The sequence below is a fragment of the Mytilus californianus genome, unplaced genomic scaffold (assembly GCF_021869535.1).
Source record: "Mytilus californianus isolate M0D057914Y unplaced genomic scaffold, xbMytCali1.0.p SCAF_9, whole genome shotgun sequence".
In the NCBI taxonomy this organism is placed as follows: Eukaryota; Metazoa; Mollusca; class Bivalvia; order Mytilida; family Mytilidae; genus Mytilus; species Mytilus californianus.
Genome location: NW_026262745.1, coordinates 82,678,141 through 82,698,377, shown reverse-complemented (window position 1 = coordinate 82,698,377; position 20,237 = coordinate 82,678,141). Strand labels below are relative to the sequence as shown.

Genomic DNA, 20,237 nt, shown 5'->3' with positions numbered 1-20,237 from the left:
GTAAAATTTCATTGAGATCCATTCACTTAAACTAAAGTTAGAGTGCGAAAACTAATGTGTCTTCGGACGACGACGACAACGATGACGCCGGACGACGACGCCAACGTCATACCAATATACGACCACAATAATTTTTTTGCGGTCGTATAAAAACCATGAATTCAAACAAAGTTTAGTTTTGGACCCTTTGGACCTTAATATGGACTAATTTGAAAACAGGGCCCAAAATTAAAAAAAGTGAATGCACAGTTAGATTCAGAATATCATAGAACCACAAGAATTCAGTTTAGAATGAAATCAAACAAAGTCTAATTTTGGACCCTTTGGACCTCAATGTAGACCTATTTAAAAATGTCCAAATATCCAATTTAGTAATACATGGTAAAATCCTCAAACAATTCAAGACTTTGAATTAATCCTCATTGAAATTGGTTAAAAGATTTGTATTCGTTTTCAATTGAAGATTTCTTGCTGTTGTGCAATACTTAGTAAATCTGTTCACAAACTAAATATAATAAATCACACACCCTGTTTGGTGTGTATCTCCTGCCATATCAGTATTTGTTGTTTCTTTATATAGGTCAGAAATAATTTATGTTAGAACCACCTTGTGGTTAAATTTCACCGAGATCCATTCACTTATACTAAAGTTATTGTCCGGAAACTAAATGTCTTTTAACGACGACAACATGATAGCAATATACAAACGCAAATTTTTTTGGGGTCGTATAAAAATAGCCTCATTTTAAGATCTTGCTATGAATATTTAGTTATACAGGTACGAGCCACAGCTATATTTTGCTACAATTTGTCTCATAAAAAGATGTTAAATGTGGGTAAAATATCTTTCAGATTTGGCCTGGACTCATGTCTTATTTTGCCCAAAAACAGCCACTATAGGTCAGACAGGACATTGCAAACATATAACAGATGAGAGTTCCAGCAGACTGACTGGACTGGACAACTGGAAATAAATTTTAATTCATAAAGTGGAACAAGCATTCCGAGAGTATTGCATGGCAATACATAGTCCCCTACCGGTTTAAAATTCATTGTACTGGAACAAAATGCTAACTTGATCTATAATTTGTCATGGTGTAAACTATATAACAAATATCAAGTCAATATCTTCAAGCATGATGAAAAAAAGTGCGGAAAACTGATAATTTAAGTGAATTTTCTAAGTCCAAGGACCATAACTCTGCAAAAAATCACCAAACCATAACAAAGTTCAAGCTTGGTCTGTAACTTGTCATGATAAAACTATGTACCAATTATCAAATCAATATCTTCAAGCATGACGAAAAAAAGTGCAGAAAACTGATTATTTGAGTGAATTTTCTAAGTCCAAGGACCATAACTCTGCACAAAATCATCAGACCGGAACAAAATTCGAACTTGATCTGTAACTTGTAATGATAAAACAATGTACCAATTATTAAATCAATATCTTCAAGAATGACGAAAAAAAGTGCGGAAAACTGAATATTTGAGTGAATTTTCCAAGTCCTAGGACCATAACTCTGCACAAAATTATCAGACCGAAACAAAATTCGAACTTGATCTGTAACTTGTCATGATAAAACAATATACATAATATCAAATCAATATCTTCAAGCATGAAGAAAAAAAGTGTGGAAAACTGATTTGCCGGACTGACAGAAGGACAGACAGACAGACGGACGGACAGACGGACAGACAGACAGACAGACGGACGGAGTGCAAACCTAAAGTCCCCTTCGACTTCGTCGGTAGGGGACTAATTATCAGGTAATTGAAAAGATCATCTTTATGAAAGAACATTAATTGATGTCATCATGCTTGGTAAAATCAGGAAAGAAAACAGTTACCAGCAAGTGATTGCATGTTTGATCAGATTCTCTTATAATCAATCAACTGTATGATATTATAATTGATATTTAAAAACTTGTATGTCAGATTTCATGTTCTCTCACCTTAATCATTCTATCATTAGCTCCTGTTGCAAACCACTGGTTACCAGGTTCTACTGCTATACATCTTACCCATCCTAAATGTCCACTTATAACCTGAAATATGCAAAATCTTCCTTTGAACGACTTATTTGAATATCACATGCAAAATGCTACTTTTACCTGAAGCACTTTGTCTATACGTGAACGAAAATGCTGTATATGTACCAAACAGAATTTGAAGGTGTGCAGACTTACAGTGATTTTTAACTTGATTTCTGTAAAGTTGGGAATGTCATTAAGAGTGAAATAGTTGCTAATTTAAAATTAAAATAAATTTACAAAAAATGTCCCTTAGCATAAATTCAATCTTTAAGAAGATCAGAAGTACACATAGGAAAAAGGTTGATTACAAAACCTCTTAAACAGGTTTGGTCCTAGTAATCACAAAATCTATGTATAAAAATATCAAAGAATCACCTGAAATTAGCAATCTGGTCTAAAATAATTAATTCTGAACACTAGCCAGTGATTTTTAACAGAAACTCCATCTATTTAATGCATTTTTCAATTTTTTAAATAATTCTGTGCTATATCTGTATACAACAGAATTTTATTTGCCAAAAAAAAACTGTCCAGTATTTGGTGAGTCTAAATAAAAACTTAAGCTTTGATCATTTGTGTTATTACAATCAAAATATATTAATGGTCTGTTTAATATTGTTGATCTTACCAGCTAAGAAATTATTACTATGGTGCATTGTGTGATTTTTCCCATATTTACCTCAATTGAAATCCTTTTCCAGACTTCTTTCAGCTTTTTGTAATAAATGATGGTCTGCATTGTTTTTATGCTTATAGTCTGATATTTCCTATTAACAATCTATGTCAGTTACTGATGCACCATGTATATGTTAACATGTCTACACACATTATATTTCTGTCAATTATTTATACCTCACATATATAAGTGTACATGCTAAGATAATAAAGAAGACTGAAACAGTTTTGTATTAATAGCAAAGACAGATATTTCATGGAGCAGTTAGTTCCTCATATTTGGTGTCATATTTATTTGTATTTGCTTAAGTGTAACTGTTCTACTGGTAAATCTTACTCTGAATAATTTCCATGGAGGATGCCACACAGGTTTTGGCATGGTCTGTGCTTTCTTTGGCACCAATGCTTGCTGTTGACCTATTGTGACTAGAGCCTAGGAAAGATGTACAAATATAAAAGTTTTTATTGGTTTACAAAATTTTTTATGATAAAACATTTCAAACACATCATCTAAAATGAAAAACTAATCACACTTTTGAGGCCTTACAGTATTACACGGTAAGAAACATAAATTAATCATTGTCAGTATTTTTTTCAAATGCAAATCTATTTCTTTTATGCTTAAAGCTGCTGCTAATGTAGTAAATTTGTACAAAGATGATTTTCTTTATGCATCATCTTACATGCTCATTCTAGAATTCATGAATCTGTAAAACTTGACAGTCTACTGAAAATTCAGAATTTATTGCATTCATTTACCTGTGTGAATCTGGGTTACCAACAATGATGTAATAAGTTGTAGTAGGTTATTATAAGCAAATCTTAAATATTCTGCTGATATCACATCACATTTCTACATTTATAACTGGACTGCTTCTGATTCTTATTAAATTCTGACCACTTATCACCAACCAACCCACAATCTAAATTAAGTCTTTCAAGAAAGATTATACGTGTAAACTTTAGTATCGATAACTGACCCATATTCTCAATTAAGTCTTTCAAAAAATGTATATGTAACATGTAAACTTATCTGCCAACTAACCCACAATCTTAATTATACATTTAACCTTGATAACTGAAAATAATTTGACAAATAGAGAAACTGGAATGAATTCATTTAGAAGTCCCTATGATTATAGAACCAAAATACAGTTGACTCTTGTTATCTTGAAGTTGTCTGGAGCAGAGAAATGTTTCAAGATACCCGTTGTATGACTTAAACAAATACAAGAAGTTCAGCAGATCAAGTGACACAACTCTTGTTGAATAAATGGAAAGCTGAAAAATGAATCGAGCAGGATATGGATAGGGAATAGATATTCTGTTGTAAGACTGATCATGATGTATGTTAAATCATTGTTATAAAATAATAGGTTTTTTTTGTCTCTTTGGTATTTACTTGATACAACAACAATTTTTCCTTTTGTTTTCGTTGAGAAAATTATTTTCATTTTGTTTCACTGTTTCAAAAGTATTTTGTACAATTTATTTAATCACCAGATTCACATCTAACAGTTACATCAGAAGACATTCTAAAAAGGTGTTTTAAAAGAAAACAATACAACTCTTTTATAAAATAAGTTAATACTTTCTTAGATTTTAGAAAATTTAGATTACTTTTCATTATCTTTTATTTCAATTCTTTTCAAAAGAGATGCTGTTTGAGTAATTTCGAGTTACTCAATTAATCCTCACTTAAAGGACACCTAAGCTCATTAATTTCTGATTACATTTAATTGATTATAAAAAAAATTCATAATCTAGAACAGTGGTGATTAAATATGATCACATGGGTAAAAAATGTCGTAAATCAATACACTGATAAATCAAAGAACCTTAGTGAACGCGCTCACATACCCCACGTCCCCACATTGTCATTGGAGAAATAAAATAAGTGTAAGAAAAAAAAATTGTATCAGAAAAAAAAATTGAATCATAATTTCCTGTATGTTCTTATTATCTGAAAAGGTTTCATGAAATTCTGTTGTGTGGTTTGAGAGGAGTTGCGATGACAAAAGGTTGCAGTAGTATATTGGGCAAATAAGTTCAAAGGGGCGTAACTCCTGGAAAAAAAATTGAATCGTAATTTCCTGTTGATATGCACATCTACATAGTATGTCCTTATTATCTGAAAAGGTTTCATGAAATTCTGTTGTGTGGTTTGAGAGGAGTTGCGATGACAAAAGGTTGCAGTAGTATATTGTGCAAATAAGTTCAAAGGGGCGTAACTCCTGGAAAAAATTGAATCGTAATTTCCTGTCGATATGCACATCTACGTAGTATGTCCTTATTATCTGAAAAGGTTTCATGAAATTCCGGACGGACGGGTCAAAAACATTATACCCTCCGCAACTCGTTGCGTGGGGTATAATTACCAGAAATTTAATACCCTTTTCATTTGGTTGGTGACCATTGAATTAAGACTCACCAGGAGAGGAAATACATATATTTTTATAGAACAAAGTTTGCTACCACGGGAAAGGTTCAACTTACCCAAAATTTGGAGTCAACCAAGTTCTAGACAACGAGAGTTAGTTGACCATGTTAACTGTATTCGTAACTAGAGGCTCTAAAGAGCCTGCGTCCCTTACGAGGATCTATGTGCATCTTTAACAATGGCCACTCTCCAACATTGTAGACTAAAATCTCATTTTTGTGGATCGTTTCTTGCTGATCATTTATCCTGTTTACATTTTCTTTTGTTGTTTATAATTTTGGACAAAATGAAAAAAGGGTGAAAATCTTCAATCAATGGCAATTACACCTGTAAGGAATCGACTGACAATTTCGGCTACGTTCACCTATATGAAGAATTAGTCTTGCTGATCATTTTAACGGTTTACAGTTTTCTTTTTCCACCAAAAATGCAAAAATGTGTAAAATCATCACTGAAGGGCACTAACTCCCATAAAGAGTTTACCAACATATTCAGTAATGCTGAAGTACTTATAATTCTTCTCCTGCTTATCATTTCTGCTGTTTACAGTTTCTTTTTTCTATTACAGTTTTTAAGATAGACAAATAATGAAAAAATTGGTAAAAATCGTAACTCCAATAATTTAGGCAATATTGACTTATTTTTAGATCTTGTCTTGTGAATTATTTTTGCTATTTAAAAATTTCTTTTTGTCTATTTTAGTTTACAAGAAAATAGGCAAATTTTTTTTTAAAAAATGGTACAAATCAACATCTAAGGGAAATAACTCCTATCAAAAGTAAACTGATAATTTTGACTTACTAATAGATCTTGTTTTGTTGATCATTTTTGCTTCATAAAGTTTCTGTCTATCTTTTATAGTATTCAAGGTAAAAGACAAAAACGCAAAAAGTTGTTAAAAATCGTCATTTAAGGCCATGGGCAATCACATAAATAAGGTGTTGACTGATGATTACAACCATGAGAATTTATTAGTTAATCCTGTTATGCTGATTATTTTTGCTCTTCAAATTTTCTATCTTTCTTTTATATTTTTCTAGATTATATGAAAAATTTGAAAAAAAAGATAAAATGTGTCATTTAAGAGCTCATATAAGAAGTTATCTGACAGTTTGACATAAATGGAAAGAAGATAGATCTTTGTATTCTAAATATTTCTGCCCCAGATTTTCTCTATCTAAGATAATGGACAAAACTTATGCAGGTGTGATCATCTGACACATTTTTTATACTGGATACCCTAATGATGATTGTGGCTTGGTTCGAATTAGCCCAGAAGTTTCAGAGGAGAAGATTTTTTTTAAATTAACCACAGACGATAACGGATGCCAAGTGATGAGAACCTCAATTAGCCCTTCAGGTCAGGTGAGCAATAAATAGTAGACAAAATGAATCTTGCCAATTGCAAACTTACCTTTGATTGATCAGATCTATCTGAACCTCTAATATCCTGTACACCAGATCCTAATTGTGTCTCTATTTGTCTGAAATAAATATAACATAAAAATAACTGTAATATAAGATGTAACTGAATTTAATAATATGAAAACATGTTAAACCTTGCCATATTCTTTATGTGCCTACCCCAAGTCTGTAGTTCAGTGGTTGTTGTTGTTTGCAGTATCATATTTGTTTTTTTTTGTTTATTTATTTCATCATAAATCAGGCAGTTGGCTTTCTTGTTTGAATACAACAGTTTCACATTTAACTACGCATGTCTAACCTAATTAGCCAAACTGTGAAATCACATGATAATTCCCGAGAATTCATAGACTGGGGGCTTAGGGTTGATGTAAGCAGTGACCATGCAGACCTGGAAAAACAATCACCTGATCACCTGATTAAGTGTTTGCGTTTATATGTACACGAGCATCATTTGAATCAAAATATATATTGATGAGACAACTTTATTAACAATGACACATTAACAGATTGTTAAACGGACTACTGTTGTGTTGTAGGTTTTAGTAATAGACAATCTAATATGCCGCCTGACTTTGTACCTTCAACTGTCAAGAAGAAATGCTTGGATTCCCGCTGAGGTCGTTCACTTAGCAGGAAGAATATATTAGAAAAATAAGTTGGGGTCACTTCATATCCATATATTAGGTCACTGATAAATTAAGAAGTCAATTAACACCTTAGCCATGTGGAATCCTAGTTTTACCTTGTACAATCTCACCAGGTGACAATTGATAAAAATGCACCCTTTTCTACATACAGTTGTTGAAAAGGGGACGACCATTTGATATTCTGACGGAAGCCAGGAGAATTTTTTCGGATTGAATATTCATCTTCATCTGTTGCTACCTGGAAATATTATACTGTCAATCACGATTTAATGTCCCAGTTGCTACGCATTCTTTTTTTTTTTTTTTTTGCTGCGCGAAATTTATTTAACTTTTGTACACAATTATTTCCTGCATTTTGTGATGCAGATTTTTCTTTTTGATCTTGCTGTGGGCAAAATTATTTATTTTCAGCTCTTACTAGGACAGGATATTCATTTTCTAAAATACCACCACCCCCCCCCCCCCCCCCCCCCCCCCAACTGAGATATTACAGTTAATGCGACTAAGATATACCGGTATTCTAATAATTTAGGAGGGGGTCACTCAGTAATTTGATCTTATTGTATGGTAAAGCAGGATATTCAATTACTGATAATGATATCAAAAGCTAGTATCTAGAAGGACATTTTGTTAAAATTTTGTACCTGTTTTTTCATATTTTACTTATAAATGGACTCAGTTTTTCTTCCAGTTAACATTACATACAGCCTGCAGTTAAAGTTTTTAAAACATTTATTAGATTCATAAACTATCCTGGATTTTTACCAAACTTGGACAGAAGCTTCTTACAATCAAAAGATAGTATCGAGAGGAATATTTTTATTAATTCTTTTCCTCATTATTGTTGAGCCTGCGATTAACAGCAAAAGTAGGCGAGACACTGGGTTCCGCGGAACCCTTACAAATTTTTTTATATAGACGTCCTCCTAAACAAATCCTTGACTACGGTACCATGAATACTGTCTCTTTTTAAATTGAGTTTTTTTTTAAATTAATTTGAAATGTTAATATATGTATCCTTTTTTTATATAAAATTTTGAAGATTTTGGACACAAATTATACTAAGATATGCATTATATAGAACTTGAAAAAGTTGAAAATATGTAGAAAATTACTCTTGCCGTTGGCACTGAACCACTGCTTAGACAAAGTTGATCATGAGCATAGTCTGATGTTTGAAAATTGAAGATAAACCTGTATTTCTGATGCGTATTCTAAAACTGCTTTATATCTAACTTCATTATCACGACTGTCTAAAAATATCACTGAAGCAGAACTATTTGAAACAAATGTACATATCTATTACAATTTACTGGGTTTTTTTTTTTATTTTTGAACATATCACAATATATACTACATATTTGGCAAAGTATATCAGGAAAAATTCTATCATTTTTTGTTTATACTTCCATACTACCTTAGTTAAGTGGAAATTTGGATTATGCAGTAGCTACATTCTTTGATTTTTGGTGTTTTAACGTCACTTTTAAGCACTGTTTTTGGGCTATTTTGTGGCGGCCAGTTTTTATTGGTGGAGGAAGCCGGAGTGCCCGGAGAAAACCACGACCTTCGATAGGAAAACTGACAATCCTAGTCAATTAAGATTGGAGTCGAGTGCACCCGCACGAGCGGGGTTCGAAACTCACAACCTCAGTGTTGACTGGCTAGTGATTACAGTAGTAACTACTTAGACCACTTGGCCACCGAGGCCCCCAGCTACATTCTTAAATTCTTTGCAAGATTTATACTTTTGTTTAAAAAAAAATCATTTATAAATACAACTGTTATGAACTCTTTTCGTCAACAAGAAGACTTATTTTCTAGTTTGAATTGTTTTGTGTCAGGACCTTTTATAACTTACTTTCGATATGGATTTTTCTCATTGTTTGAGCCGTATGGTGACCTATGGTGGAGACATATAATACATGTATGTCTCTGGCTATGGTTGCTTTCATCTATGTCATTTGGTCTCTGGTGGATAGTTGTCTCGTTTGCAATCATACCAAATCTTCTTCTTTTAAATTTATGTTATTCTAATTTTTTTCTCAATAACATTTTAAATATTCGTATTCTGTATAAACGATCATACTACTTATTTTGAATATTATATATAAAATAAACGATTATTAAAAACTTAAATTTAAATAATCTGGGACCAATAAATTAATTTATTCGTCCCAATCATAATACAATCACATTTGTTTATATACAATTGTTTAATGTCAGCAATTGACAAAGATAAAATAGCTACCGTATTATATCTATGATGTCAGTGACAACTTCTCAAATAGCTACGTTCGCCTTAACAAACATACTGTGTACTGGTATCATCTGTTTACTTGCCTTTAGCACACACCAAGAGAGAGAGATGTGTATTTATTATTATGTTGCCAAATGTAAGGGTAAATTGGATAGCCCCTGTCATGTATGATATCGTTAATTATTCGCTGAATTTAAACTAAAACGCGCATATGATTTCGAGATCAGGGTTGATAAGTCGCTTATGTGAAACTGGTCTATTGTTTTACATTTTGTCATATCAGGACTTTTATAGCTCACTATGTGGTATGGGATTTGCTCAATGTTGAATGGTGACCTATATTTGCTTACATCCACATCATTTGGTCTCTGGTGGATAGTTGTTGAACTGGCAATCATACTACATCTGCTAAATTTTATAGAAAAATGTTTATACTGTGTGTGGAGATTGTAAACCTAATAATAATATTAAAACTTCAAAAAAGAGCAGCAAGGTTAGTTTTCGATGTAGATCCTCAAGTATACAATGATTCATCTCTAGCATATCAATTTTTTGGATACCTTTACTTTTGGCTTTGTTGTTTAGATTGGTTTCTAACTAGATAATAACTGCTATCACAGAGATATGTCTCGCCTTTTTTGTAATTTTGATAATGCAAATGTTGAAATTAAAATAGCAATACTTTAACATGTAAGTTATGCAAATATTCAAAGTCAATGAACCATGATTGAAGGTACATGGCTAAACAATCTCCATGGAATGAGATGTGCCAATGCTAATAAAATTGCAAACCAAATACCATTGACTTATTATAAGTCGTTCCCTTTAAACAAACCTAAACACAAACATTAACTTGTAAACTATGTAAAAGTTTCAAAGTCAATGAACCATGATCAGGGGTGGGGCTATATAATCTCCATGGAAACAATACTTGCAAATGCCAATAAATTTGCATACCAAATATCACTGACTTAACCCCATTAGCAGTTCATCTTAAACTGATCTAATCACAAACTAATACATGTAAAGTAAGCAAAAGTTTCAAAGTAAATAGACCATGACTGAGGGGGCGGGGCCAAATATTCTCCATGGAAATGAGATGTGCTAATGCTTATACAACTGAACACCAATTAACATTGGGCTACCACTAATGGTTCCCCTTGAACTGACCTAATCACAAACTAATACATGTTAACTTAGCAAAATTTTCAAAGTCTATAGACCATGACTAAGGTCTGCCCCGGGCGGAGCCAAATAATCTCCATGGAAATGAGATATGCCAATGCTTATACAACTGCATACTAAATATCATTGACCCACCACTAGTGGTTCCCCATAAATTTGAACTTATCACAAACTAATACATGTAAACTATGAAAAGTTTCAAAGTCAATAGACCTTGGCTGAGTGGGTGGGACCAAATAATCTCCATGGTAATGAGATGTGCCAATGCTAATACAACTGCATACCAAATATCATTGACCTACCACTAGTGGTTCACCAAGAACTAGACCTAATCACAAATTAATACATTGTTGACGCCGCCGCCACTGCTGCCGGGAACAGAATACCTATGTCTCCGTCAAGGCGAGACAAAAATAGATCAATAAGTCAATTATTAAACAACCATAACAGTCTTATGACATCAAATTAGAAATACCTGGGTTTTTTTATTATTTAACATCAAATTAGCTAGAAAACTTCAAAAGGGTAGATGAGGAAAATAACAGGTAATTGCTTGAATTAAAATCATTGCTGAAGAAATGACGGTTGAATAAAATGGGATAAACGTGAGAACTAAATGACTAAATCAACTTAGTGACAAACATGCATTGAAATAAACTTTGCACTTACCTATTTTGTTCATACAATGCCATTTCTACACTTGCATTATAACTTGGATCTGTTTGCATTGCTGTTCCATCTGTTAACTGAACACCTTAATTCAAATAATTATAAAACTCAGGAAATATCATATAAATAGTTTTCGTTTTTTATTTTATTACTTCTTAGAATATTTCCAAACCATTTTTCAAAGAGGAAGAAACATTATAAAAATGTAGGTCATTTTCTTATATATATAAATCAAGTTTATTTCTGCATAATGAAATGTGTAAATACAAATTAATTTCTACATTTACATATAATGATTAATCTTTCTGAAATACAGTGCTTTATAAAACAATATTTTAGATAATTACAAATCACAGTTTTAAGGATGATATACAGATGGATTTCTGACTAAACATACATGTCTTTTGCCATTGTGATGATCTTTCCATGAGTGTACAAATGTGTTCCCAGTGTATTTGAATAGGTCACATCCCTTTTTTTAAAAACAAAATAAAATGCATTCTGTTTCATCCATTCTTTTGTTGAAGGTAAAATGCCTTGGTTTTTTTAAACCTATAATATCCTACCAGTAATTCAAATTATACATCATTAAAGTCCACTGAGAGAATTGTGAGTACATGTAAATCATGTATGTGTATTTACCAAGTCCACTGAGAGAATTGTGAGTACATGTAAATCATGTATGTGTATTTACCAAGTCCATTGAGATAATTGTGAGTACATGTAAATCATGTATGTGTATTTACCAAGTCCACTGAGAGAATTGTGAGTACAGGTATGTGTATTTACCAAACCCACTATGTTCAGTGAAATACAGATAAATCCTATAATTATATGCATTAACCAAGTTCACATGGTTCAGTGTGAGATATATCATACACCTGTAAGTTAGGATGGGGAGTTAAAAACATGTCACATACATACCAGGTCCACTTGGGTATGGGTGGGTACCTTGTATTGAGGTCTCTTGGTTCTCTGTAAAATAAATGAAATTACTGCTTCAGACTGACAAGTTGTACTGTAAAAAGAGATAGAAGATAATAACGGGGTAATCAAAAATTATAGGTGTCAAGGTACAGGGTGTAAGCATGAACATAGATACTTTTCTGTTTAGCAGTAAATATTATAGAGACAAAGAGATACTTTTCTGTTTAGTAGTAAATATTATAGAGACAAAGAGATACTTTTCTGTTTAGTAGTAAATATTATAGAGACAAAGAGATACTTTTCTGTTTAGTAGTAAATATTATAGAGACAAAGAGATACTTTTCCAGGAGGAATATAATCCAAATAATAAATTACTGTTTGATTTTGACTTAATAAGAGTAATAGAAATAAAAACAAAAATTAAATACCACCCTCTCTCATCAATAGTTTAGAAGTCATTGTGTAAGAACCAGAAAATTTATTTTACATGGTCCAAAACAGACATTTTTAGAAATATGTCTAGGACAATTTTTTTCACTTGTTTTAATTGACATCATCAAGATATCATCAGCTGAACTAAAATTTGACACAAATTGTACATTGCTTCCGATTTGACAACGTTCAGTGATTAAAAGATACAGGTATATTATAAAACTTACGTTGCCATTGATTTGTTTCATACGGTTTGATAACACTTTGTTGCTGTTGTTTTCTTTGACCCTCTTTTGGTAAATCTTTAACCATTTTGTATTCATCAATGATCTTTACTCTTCTTTTCAGTATTTCGCTAAAAAAAGACAACAGTTGACATGAATAATTACTGCAGCAAATGTACAGGGCTTCAATGCTTATTGTCTAAAATTTTCATTTGAAGGTACTTCCTCATTCAGGTTTTCACATATTTTTTTTGCAAATTGAAAGTACATGAGTACACCAGGTCATAAAACGTTCGAGCATGATTTTCATACTCAGACTCAGAAATCAACCAATCAAAATACACATGATGACTTACCCCTTGTCATCTTTAGCTGGTGGAATTCCTTGATCTATTATTAACATGTGACACATGAAGACTTACCCCTTGTCATCTTTAGCTGGTGGAATTCCTTGATCTGTTATAAACATATGACACATGATAACTTACCCCTTGTCATCTTTAGCTGGTGGAATTCCTTGATCTGTTATAAACATGTCATGGGTTCTTTTCAATGATCTGAACACAAGTGTATGGACTGAGTGTTTCTGAACTTCCTAAAAGTACACAAATAAATATTCTCTTAATAAAACAATCTTTCAAATAGAGCAGAATATAGTTCAGAAAGGGGATACAAGAAACAAATAACATTGTAATTTTAAGAGTTATACTTGTATTACCACTAATTTAAAATTGATTACTGATTTGGACAGAAAATGAGCATTATCTTGTCCCCTACCTTTGATATGATGTGAAGGAAACTGTTGTTCAACACTCGGATCATTTTCAGAAAATCATAAAAACCCTGTAAACCTGGCCATTTATCATGTTTATTTTTGTACAACATGTTTTAGGTATAATGTGTATCAATCAATCCCCATGATGGCATTCATTTGTTCTGCATCGGCTAGCTATGATCATATCCATATCAGTTACCGTTGCACAGGCTTTTATAAACTTCAAATAGAAGATACTTGTTTTAAGAATATAATAAAATAAAATGTAAATGATACTGCCTTTTCAATATCCCACACTGAATCAAAAGATTGGGGAAGATACCCATAATTGAGTATTATCCCCATTTATGTTAAATACCCAAAATCAAGTTAAGTAAAAGTAGTTAAAAATTATAATTTGCATTTAATTGATAGCTGTCATGGCACACATACAATGTCCTCATGACAAGAGTAAAGACACTTTCCATTAAGACCAAGGTTTATATAAAAACTAAATAAAAGTGAAAGGCCTCCAAAAATTCTCCCCTTTCACAATGTTTTAAGGTCTTTAATTTTATCCAGATGATTTTTCGGTCCGCTTCATTTATTCCAGTTCAACAAATTCCTGTAAGCCTTATCACTTGACCAAATAAAATGACAGCTAAAAGAAAAATTAGTGGAAATTGGTGAATGAAAGATAGAGACTGGGAGACCATGGTACATATTTTCTGTTATTGAGGTTTCAGACATGGTATATAATGTGACATAAGTAACATTTTTAAAAATCTATGACAATGAAGTCAAGGTCAGATAAATTGTGTCAGTTCTTTTTATACACCAAATATAGTTGAGCTATTGTGTATGCTAATTGAATAAAATGCTCCGCTGGGGTGCAGCTTGATACGACCACAGAGGTCGAACCCTGAACAGTTGGGGCAAGTATGGACACAACATTCAAGCTTGATACAGCACTGAATTTGGATTGTAATTATATATTTGACACAGTATAGGTTTCTGACACAGAATGAATGTGGTCTAAGAACTTAAAAATTTTTAATTTACCTATTCAAACCATATCATCATTATTTGCTTTTATATATAAATCAGAAATAACCAATTTAAAATGGAAAATTTAAAAAAAAAAAAAAGGAAACCCCTCCCCCCCCCAAATTTTTTGAACCCCCTTATGATTCATCACCCCCAAACTTAATCCCAGCCTTCCCTTTGTGGTATGGTACCTTGCAGTACAATTTCAGAGAGATCCATACACTTGAACACAAGTTATTGTCTGGAAACTAGAAAAATGCTTGTTTTTTTGCCCCTTTTTGGCCCCAAATTCCTAAACGTTTAGGGCAATTACCCCAAAACTCAAACCCAGCTTTCCCTTTGAAATATGGAACCTTGCAGTACAATTTCATAAAGATCCATACACTTACACACAAGTTATTGTCCTGAAACTAGAAAAATGCTTGTTTTTTTGCCCCTTTATGGCCCTTAATTCCTAAAATTTTGAGGGAATTACCCCCCAAAATCAATCCCAGCCTTTCCTTTGTGTTATGGTACCTTGCAGTACAATTTTAGAGAGATCCATACACTTGAACACAAGTTATTGTCTGGAAACTAGAAAAATGCTTATATTTGGCCCCTTTTTGGCCCCTTATTCCTAAACGTTTTGGGCAATTACCCCCAAACTCAATTCCAGCTTTCCCTTTGTGGTATGGAACCTTGTAGTACAATTTAATAAAGATCCATACACTTGCACACAAGTTATTGTCATGAAACTAGAAAAATGCTTGTTTTTTGTCCCTTTTTGGCCCCTAATTCCTAAAACTTGGAGGCAATTACCCCCAAAATCAATCCTAGCATTCTCTTTGTGATATGGAACCTTGTGGTACAATGTCAGAGAGATCCATACACTTACACACAAGTTATTGTCATGAAACTAGAAAAAAGCTTGTTTTTTATAATAATAATAATAATAATAAATTTTATAATAATAAATTCTTTATTTAAAGAGGGTAACTCAATTAGAAGTAGTCTAATTTTCATTGAGGCCCTCAAACAAAATACATGTATACAGTTAACATTCATACATTCGATTCATACATTAAAATACAATATACATTGTATATTACTAGTATATACACAATTCAATCATTCAAACATACAAATGGCAATAAATGGCAATAATTGGTAAAGTTTTGATTAAATTTTCTTATTCTTACAATAAAAGAAAGAAAACAAATTATTCGACTTGCATAGAATTTTCAAGAAAATGATTATAACAATGTTTCTTAAATAATTCCACATTTCGACAATTTTTTATTTTGAGTGGTAAATTATTCCATACCTTTGTTGCAGAATAAAGAAAAAAATTGTGTTTGGTCTTGGAACAAATAGATCATTATTAGAGACAGATCGTAAGTAATTTAGTTGTGGTGTTGCACATCATTAATATTTAGCATTGTTAAGTAATCAGGTGTTAGTCCATTTACAATTTTATACATTAGAATTGATTGTTGGTATTTTATTCTTTTTGTAAAAGATAGCCATTTTAAAGATGAAAACATAAAATTAGATGGAACAGAAATATCGCATTCAAGTATAATTCTTGCTACTCTTTTTTGAAGTTTTATGATTCTATCTGAATCTTTTTGTAATAAATTTCCCCAAACTGAACTACAATATTCTATATATGGTAGAATATATGCATTATAAAATAGTTGTCTTGTGTGTATAGGCAAATATACTTTAATTTTAAACAAAAGTGATATTTTAGATGAGATAATCTTGCATATACGATCAACATGATCCTCCCAGCTTAAACTTTCATCAATGTCAATTCCAAGTAATTTGAAAGAATGGACATTTTCAATACATGTTTCATTGACGGTAATACATAATTCTGAAAGTTGTGAAAGTTTTTGTTTTGAACCCAATTTCATACACTTTGTTTTTTGTGCATTAATTTTCATACTGTTATTGTTACACCAAGATTGTATAGCATTTAAATCATTTTGCAATATGCTGTTTATTTTTTCAATGTTTTTATTATGAAAATGCAATGTTGAATCATCAGCATATAAATCCATGTCAGATTGTTTAACATGAAGTGGTAAATCATTTATATAAATTAAAAATAACAGAGGACCTAAAGTAGAAATAAAATAGTTTTTTGTCCCTTTTTGGCCCCTAATTCCTAAAATTCAATCCCAGCATTCCCTTTGTGATATGAAACCTTGTGGTACAATGTCAGAGAGATCCATACACGAACACACAAGTTATGTCTGGAAGTTACAAAAATGCTTATTTTTGGCTCCTTTTTGGCCCCTAATTCCTTAACTGTTGGTACCATAACCCCCAAAATCAATCCCCACCTTCCTTTTGAGGTATTGAACCTTATGGTAAAATGTCATAGAGATCCATTCACTTAAACTAAAGTTAGAGTGTGAAAACCAATGTGTCTTCGGACGGCGACGCCAACGTCATACCAATATACGACCACAATTTTGCGGTCGTATAAAAACAGATCAAAACACAAAAACTTGATATTGAAATGAACCATAAATATGAGGCCAAGGTCAGATGATAACTGCCAGACAGACATGTGCACCTTACAATTATTCCATACCCCAAATATAGCTTACCTATTGCTATTTGTATTGAAAAACAGACCAAAACACAAAAACTTAACATTGGCCATTGAACCATAAAAATGAGGTCAAGGTCAGATGATACCTGCAAGACAGACTTGTACACCTTATAATCTTTCCATATGATACACCAAATATAGTTGACCTATTGCTTATAGTACTTAAAAACAGACCAACACACAAAACTTAACATTGACCAATGAACCATGGAAATGAGGTCAAGGTCGGATGAAAACTGCCAGACTGACATGTACCCATTACAATTATTCCATACACCAAATATAGTTGATCTACTGCTTAGTATTTGAGAAACGGATCTAATCACGTTTTTTAACCTTGATCATTGATCCATTAAATGAGGTTGAGGTCAGGTGAACTCTGTCTGACAGACATGAAAATCAATGCTTTAACCTCTTTTCTAAAGAAAATAAATCGTTTATTTCTATGAATTTCTTTACTTTTAAATGAAAACTTGTTGCTGTTTCATCGACTTGGTAAAAATTGATTATTGCTGACGACGAAAGCGACTGAAAGCGAGTATCGTGAACAACAGGGCGACTAGATTACGCTTTTGACGGTCGGGCAAAGCCAAGTGACGGACGGGTAAGCGACTTTGTCGCCCCAGTCGCCTGCTAGCGTGAGCCCTGCCCACAATATACAATAGACAAAAATGTTTTTTGAAGATAAAGGGTAATAACTAAATTAATTAAAACTCGAAAAGTACTGTGCCTTTTATAGTCTGAGAAACATTTTGCTCTGGAGGTCAACCTTTTTGGTTAATTAAGGAATATCTTGAACTATGCATGAAGTATACTTTTCATCGCTTGGAAAACACTTGATTAGCAGATGCCTTTAATAGTTTTGATACAAGACCAGTGGATGAGAAAGTCAAGTTCTGTAATCAAACCTCCAGAACATGTCATGAAGTGGGACCTCCCAGCTTTTTTGTAACCTTCCTACATTTGTATGTATAACTTAGGTTTACTTAGGTTCTGTTACTGATACAAAAACACTGGGTTCCTCTTCGTCAGTCTACATCTAATTCTCCATTTCTGATTATTACCAGATTAATTGCACAGGACTTTGATTAAGGAAAATCAAACAGGTAGTCGTAGATTTGTCTTACCAAGGGAAATCACCATTACTAAGAAAGGGATAATCTTAGTTTTAAAAATGTCAAGATTTTGACAGGGCTTTTTTTCTCATGAATTTAAGTTCAAAGTTGAAATTTTGACTTCTTCATTTATATACAAGAGAGGCTTCCGGTCAAGATTTTGCCCTTTTTGTCTAATGTATTGCTATTATTTTTATACCATATTATTTTTTATTAAATTGTCTATAGGAATCATTTTTAGATTTTTACCAGGTTATATGTTTTTCCATGAATTTAAGTTTAAAGATTCGAAATTGGATTGCCAGAGTCACGTTTAACAAGGCTTTCGGTCAACTTTTTGGTAATATTAAATATCAAAATCTTAAAATTTCTATTTTAACTTATAGAATATCATATAAGCTTTCAAAATCCGTTTCAAGCGTTAATTTATCTTAAGCAGTTCCAGATAAATCACTTATAATATATCAATTTTACCCTTCCGTATTTTCCCACGTCCGCGTTTTAGACCTTCCCAGTATGTTTGGATATAAGAACTATCTGATAATTGCCACAGGTTTATTTGGTGTTATTTTTGTTGCAAAGCTTAATCATTTTATGATGGTATATTTTTTGTCTGGAAATTTGCTACACATATTTCAACCAAATTGTAAAACAATATTACACTGGTTCACATCAGGAGAAAACAAACACCAAATTTATGAAGACAAAAATTGTCAAAATTAATACAATACACCTAATCGCTATTTATTCCATTCCGGATAAGCTCTAAAATTACACAACTTTTTCATCCAGTTGACGCTATCTGGGACCCTGTTTAAACAATGCACCATGCATGATACTTTTTAATGAGACCTGTTTAAAACATCGTAAATACTTTAAACACAATATTTTTTTGACTTTAATTTGAGTTTGGAAAAAGTGGATCATAATCTATCAAAGTTTCCTATTGATCGCTTTCTAAATTTTTCCCTCCCTCAGCTCGTTACTGATGACCTTTGTTTGCGGCCTGTTGACCCAAACAGGAAGTTGTCTAAATGACTGTTTTTTCCGGATTGGACTAAATAGCGATAAGGTGTATGCATTATATTAAACCAGGTTTAATGAATTAATCCACCATTTTCTACATAAGGAAATATATATGACAGTTGTTTTCCATTCGTTTGATGTGTTTGAGCTTTTGATTTTGCCATTTGATAAAGGACTTTCCGTTTTGAATTTATCTTGGAGTTCGGAATTTTTGTTAATTTTTACTTTTTATAAATATTCTTCAAGTTTCAACACAAGGTTTGTTAAAATCCGACCATTAATTCATTATATATGATTATAGGTGGCGAATACTTATGGTCATTCACTACATATAATATTCTCTATTTATATTACCTCTACCATGCTGAAATTGTTGAAAAGAAAATAACCAAGAAACGTTGTTTGCACGGTTTGTCAAATCGCCCCACTGGCAAATCGCCCCACACAAAATCGCCCCACTTTTTCACCAACTCGCCCCACTTTTAAAAAAATCGCCCCAAACTGGTTTACCAACTCGCCCCACTTTTTAAAAAATCGCCACACTTGTGAAAAGGGTTAAATCCCATTAATTTTTCTCCTGCCAACTCGCCCCACTTAATGAAAAAAGGTAAAATCTAGATGAATATGTAATTTTCAGCTCTGCCAACTCGCCCCGCTTAAAAACGAAAATTTATTAAATTATTTGTATTGACTATGAGGTGGCATGACTCAATTCATCAGGACTTTTTCTATTTTTCATAAGTGGGGCGAGTTGGCAAGACTCAATTTAT

General features: G+C 32.3%; 1 protein-coding gene across 2 annotated transcripts in view; it reads right to left on the bottom strand.

Annotated features, from left to right (window-relative positions):
• The window catches only part of LOC127716481 (pleiotropic regulator 1-like), a 474,697-nt gene extending 454,772 nt beyond the window's left edge, over positions 1-19,925 (bottom strand). For both annotated transcript variants that reach the window (XR_007988946.1, XM_052222706.1), the window contains exons 1-8: positions 19,822-19,925; positions 13,409-13,515; positions 12,924-13,051; positions 12,262-12,312; positions 11,338-11,422; positions 6,566-6,635; positions 3,049-3,144; positions 1,956-2,048 (exon numbers count right to left, since the gene is read on the bottom strand). Coding sequence is in view for 1 of the 2 variants with exons in the window: in XM_052222706.1 (XP_052078666.1) it covers positions 1,956-2,048; positions 3,049-3,144; positions 6,566-6,635; positions 11,338-11,422; positions 12,262-12,312; positions 12,924-13,051; positions 13,409-13,515; positions 19,822-19,830 (639 nt within the window). In the remaining variant the exon portion in view is untranslated. The remainder of the gene's footprint in view (positions 1-1,955; positions 2,049-3,048; positions 3,145-6,565; positions 6,636-11,337; positions 11,423-12,261; positions 12,313-12,923; positions 13,052-13,408; positions 13,516-19,821) is intronic.
• Positions 19,926-20,237: the final 312 nt, after the last annotated feature.